General features: G+C 34.3%; 1 protein-coding gene across 1 annotated transcript; it reads right to left on the minus strand.

Moving 5' to 3' along the window:
• Positions 1-1,798: 1,798 nt before the first annotated feature.
• On the minus strand, positions 1,799-4,052 carry LOC128224596 (uncharacterized). Its single transcript, XM_052934513.1, has 2 exons — positions 3,906-4,052; positions 1,799-2,740 (listed from the first exon to the last, which is right to left on the minus strand). The coding sequence occupies exon 2, from the start codon at positions 2,710-2,712 to the stop codon at positions 2,020-2,022; it is 693 nt and encodes a 230-aa protein (XP_052790473.1). The 5' UTR covers positions 2,713-2,740; positions 3,906-4,052; the 3' UTR covers positions 1,799-2,019.
• Positions 4,053-5,516: the final 1,464 nt, after the last annotated feature.

A 5,516-nucleotide genomic window follows, 5' to 3' on the forward strand; every position in this document is an offset into this window, starting at 1 on the left:
TGGCCGTTTGATCTTGACTTCTTTAAAATATAATGGTACTATGTATGCGGACCTGGGTCAACTCAGGCAATCGCTAGGATAATTTTCAAACTTAAAGCATCTGATACTTTGCGGAACCAATGAGACTGCCCCATTAATTATTCATGATTACGGGATTTTCCTAGCCAAATCGCCCACGATACACAACGAAGCAAAGCGTAATGTATTTCGGGGGTATTCGACGATGTGAACGGCAAAAAGCTTTTAACTATTTGTTCCCTTTTTTTTGGCTCATAGACGGATTTTCAAACAAAGCTTTGGCAAGGAACTTTAAACTTTCTTTCCCTTTTTTATAAGGCTTTTCCATTTGGTAAGATAAACAAAACCATACTTCAGTCTAGCGCTTGGATAGCATATGGTAAGGTACCCTAAGAATTATAATATATACATATTCAACTTGTCTCAGGACATGCACTTTATTGAAATGGTTTAAGTTCAGGCCGATTCGGCGGGTAATGTGACGAATTGCTGGAGAATTTTACTACAAAATAGGACTAGGTCGGTGGAGAGTGGGAAAGTTGTGGATATGCAAATATATGTTCACATCATTTTAGCATTATTTTGAAATTTCAGTCTAAAATAATTAAATAGCTTTTATAACTCTTTTCGGCAAAATTTTGAGTATTTTTTACATATTTGTTAAAATTATTAACAAAGGACTTTTATTTTGAACCATTGGTGATGTTTTGTCATTGAAGTAGTCCTTTTGTACACATAATTGATTGTTTGCATGGATAACCCTATTACTAGTAAACGAATCCGTTTAACGTCTGTCCAAGACAATATTGAGCTCGTGCGTGTTTGCGTTGGTGTGTTTGCGTTGGTGTGTGTGTGTGTGTGTGTGTGTGTGTGTGTGTGTGTGTGTGTGTGTGTGTATGTGTGGGTGTGTGTGTGTGTGCGTGTGGGTGTGGGTGGGTGTGTGTATGGGTGTGTGTGTGTGTGTGTGTGTGTGTGTGTGTGTTTGTGCGTGCGTGCGTGCGTGCGTGCGTGCGTGCGTGCGTGCGTATGTGTGTGACAAAGTTTCTGCGAGGTTACGTTTTAATAAAGTACGGAAACAGGGCTGTGACCTTCAAAGTCTGCTTGGCGTCGACAAAGCTGGCATATAGTTCTAAAGAGTATTCTGCTGCATAGTATGCTCGCTCCCTTACCATAAATGATATCGAAAGAAAGATGATTCCTATATGGAAACCGCCTCGAATGTTCTTACGTATTTAAGTGTGTTAACTATTACAAAAAAGTACCTTTTCGTATAGTTTAAGCAGTGATGAAACATAATAGCGATATAGCTCTGTAGTTGTTAGGGTTTAGTTATCATTATATTGATATTTTTTATCTGTACACAAATTGTATGTGTTTTTAATCAATAAAGTCAAATGAGTTAAACATGATAATAAATTAAAATATTTTTTGCATCAACCTACATTGTGTGCCTTTAAACGGCATTGTGATAATCTCCACTTTTTATCTCCGATGGTCAATGTCAGTATTTCCCCATTTTCCGGAACAGGAATGCAATTGATTCAACCATTATTGGTTAAGTTTTTTTGCGAGAATACTTTTCTTTGTTTCCCTTAGTTGTGTTTCCATATTTTATATATGAAGATAAATGTACCTGACATTCGTCACCGACGTTCTATATAATCTCCCATATACATGTCAGTATCTGCAAAGCCTGAAAAAACAATGCATTAAAGAAAGTGTAATGCAACGATTTATCGATAGGATGATTTCGAATTTGCAAAGAGCAAATTAAAAAGAAAAACAAGAGTTTCTACAGTTTCATTTATTTCATCATAATTACATTTTGTATTCAAATTACAAGATGATAGCTCAAATTAATTGATAGATAGAAGCAATTACAACCAATTGTATTGTACTTTAAAAGGCATTACAGAAATAAGATTTGTATTATTCTTAGTAATTGGTAATCAGATAAGTAAGTTATGATAGCTATGAAAAGTGTTATATTAATTCTGTTTTCTATATTGTACAATGTTTAGCTGTAAGAGACGTTAAGACTTTCGTCATAACTTCGGAATAGGTGACGTCACAGCCTACAAGCTGAGCTTGTCTGCAACGTAACGTCGCCTCTCTGTAATTACAATAAACGTCTTTGTTGACGTTCTGTGTCGTTGTAAGCAAAATTCCTTTAATAAGTCCTTGAATTCCACCAAACTTACACGGAATATCTCCTTTTCTGACCGTCTCCAACGTGCAAAAAAATTGACTTTTCACAAGGTCTTTATTCATACAGTATGAAGCGAGAGCTGATCCAAATTGGTCCATATCGATGTACCGTCTGACATACTCTTCCTCCGGCGTGCATCCAACCTCATTAAAATGTTTGACACAGCGAGTGTACTTATCAATCTTCTCACAAAACAGGTCGACACCACCATCGAAGCTAGCCTTCGCCAAAGTTGCATTATCATCTAGTATATGTACTATGCTATCTGATGGAGGAAATACTGTGTTCACATCGGATCCGTATATGAATTCTCCGCACTTAAACACTACTGTGTTTAAAAGATCGGACGATTTAACGATAGCGATGTCAGGCTCAGTCGGAGACGATTCAGTTGTCGTAGAATTTGGTGTGACAGATGATGTTTTTGCTTCAACTTGTGCGCATGCGCAGACCAAACCGAGGGCGATCCAGTATCTTGGACCCATTTTGTGTTGCGGTTGGAGTTGTTTGCACCTGAAAGGAATACAATCTTTAAATACTTTCACAAAATATTTAGTCATCTGACCCACAAATATGTTCTCTGACGGCTCCATTGTTCTCTATAAAACGTAATGTTATATTTTGTTGCCTAGCCTCAATATCACAAAAATACACAAAAAAAATCTCAATCTCAGGTTTAACTAATTTTATCACATTATAACATTATAAGATTCAAATGTGAAAATGTTTTACGTATTATGTTGATGAAAATATTTGGTCAATTTTTCATAGAACACTGATTTTGAGAGCAAAAACTTGAGTCAAATTTATTGTTTTTGAGTTAAACTTATGTTCATTTTGTGCTGTAGAAATATGTCTTATAAGAACATTGAGAATAAAAGTGTTTACCAACAAGATTATGTGTTTTTTAAAATAGTCAAAGGCTTGTGTTTGCTTATTTGGAATATGCAAAATAAATTATCAAAATCACATTATGCATAAAATATTACATTCTATTATTTATTATTGTTGTTTGTTTCAAATGAAATCGAACGAAAAATTACACATATTTTAGCAATCTTTGAAGGAGAAAAGATCATTTTAACAATTTCGGTAAACAATCAACATTTTTTCTTTCTTTTTCTGCCCACATCACCGTTTCCAAATAATACCAAATGCAAAAAATAACTACTGGTATGATAGAAGATACTTCAACCATATGTTTCCGGTCCTGATAGAAATATCCGACCCTAGGGCACGCTGCATAGCCGGTAACTCGGCAAGCTTCGTTACCTTACAACGCAGTTGCCCTCAGGGGTGGTATTCAACATACCACTTAAGTATTTTTTAACGTTATACATCGTTGACTCAATTCACTGTATATGATAGCTATTTACAACACGTCATCCGATTAGCTACATCGTTCTTAGATACAAGTAAGGCTAATATTGAACACCACCTCTTGTCGAATGTTTTTTACCGGACCGGAAACACATGGCATATATTATTAATCTATGATATCGCCTTTATCAATCTACTACTAAAATAAATTAAAAATCAGTTTAACTTCAGAAGTTTTATTTCTAAATACTTTCATATGATAACGGACTTATAAATAATTATTGTAATAATTAAGAAATGTACAGTACTTTTTAAGCACCAATAAATGTTGTTCTGTATAACAGATAAAGATACTTACTTGGTTTGAATGTTAAATGATGATAAAACAAAAGATAACTGCCTTATTATATACCATACAGTCTAATTACCTTAACAATGACTAATTATATGCAAACCGGATGATATGAGAAAATTATTACAAAATCAGGAATTTACCTGAATGATTAATTCAAAATAGAAAAAAAAACAATCTTTATAGGAATGTTTTTCTTAGTAACTGAGCAACTTAGTAATTAATATGTTGTGGGCTTTAATTGTGTTTACTACTTTTTGAATAGTTGACTTATTTAAATGCTAATTAATCATTGTGTCGTTTTGAATAATTTCGAAATGGTTTAAAAAGACACAATGAGTGATAGGCTACACATTTAAACTAAACGCATTAACTATTAAAAAGTGTAAATTCAATTGTCACTTATATCAATTCATTCTAAGTTGTCAACAGTTTAATGAAAAAAAAAAAAAATCTACTGCAGTTTTAGATATATATATACAAAAAATGATATTGAAAGTAAATCAAAGTTCACTGGCCCTCGTTAAAAAGTAGTGAAGCTCTAATAAGAATTACAACACATTTCTACGCACAGGGTACAGAAAGTAAAACTATCAGATCTCTATGTGCTAATCAAATATTGCTCTTCCTGGGCCAATTTGTGACCACTGTGCGCAAGAGTGAATCATCACTTTGCTATACACGCTTATAAGACTTTAACTTCCATTTTTTTGCAGAAGCTCGTGGATAATCTTGTGGCGATATAAAAGAACAATCGCCCCCGCACCCGCCCCCCGCCCCCCCCCCCCCCCAGTTTGTCACATTGACCAATAACCATATAACATTCACATAAAAAGGTTCTGGAAATATGTTAAATACAAATCAGAAAGACCATTGTACCGACAGTTAAAGAAGTTGTTTATAAAATGCTGAAAGGTATTCAGTGATAGGTTATGTGTTTATTGATCTGACAGCCATGGCGGAGTATGTACCATGCTGCTTTTTACATTTTCGCATTTTGAAATATTGTTAAACAAACCGCAACATATATTTGTTTTTGACACATTCAACCACAAGTGGCAGATGCAACGTTGAAATCGACCACAACATTTATAAAAAGTTAAATATGAAAACGTATTAAGCAAATATTACATCTTGTCGTCTGTTTTATGTGTCTTGCTTCATTGCATCCCGAGTTCATTATCCGAGCAACTGTATTCAAACTTTACAAAAACATCCACAAGAGTCTAAAAGGACCTCCCGGAACTAAACGCAGTACTAATAACCATTCAAGTACATACATTTCTGCTTTTACTCACTTAAAAGAAACAATATCTCATTATAAATGTTTTTATGACGCACTATTTTTAAAAAAAAAATGCCATTTGAACATCGCGAAATGATACTTGTTATTACGTGACGTAAACAGAGTGGAATACCGCCGTATTGCACTAGATGCCAGACAGGAGAAGTGAATTTTGAGATATGTGCTGCTCTCAGATTTATGATGGGTATATAATAAAACTTAATACTTATATAATCTTGGTGCGTGTAACGACAATTTATTATGGATGTATTCTGTATCGATTGACGTTGAACTATTTAGGATTAGTTCTGTTGAGTGTCTTTTGGGCCTCA

Source organism: Mya arenaria, chromosome 17 (genome assembly GCF_026914265.1).
Source record: "Mya arenaria isolate MELC-2E11 chromosome 17, ASM2691426v1".
NCBI lineage: Eukaryota > Metazoa > Mollusca > Bivalvia > Myida > Myidae > Mya > Mya arenaria.

Bases quoted from the DNA above. Each gene is read 5' to 3' on its own strand.
- LOC128224596 (XM_052934513.1), bottom strand. From the start codon at position 2,712: ATGGGTCCAAGATACTGGATCGCCCTCGGTTTGGTCTGCGCATGCGCA.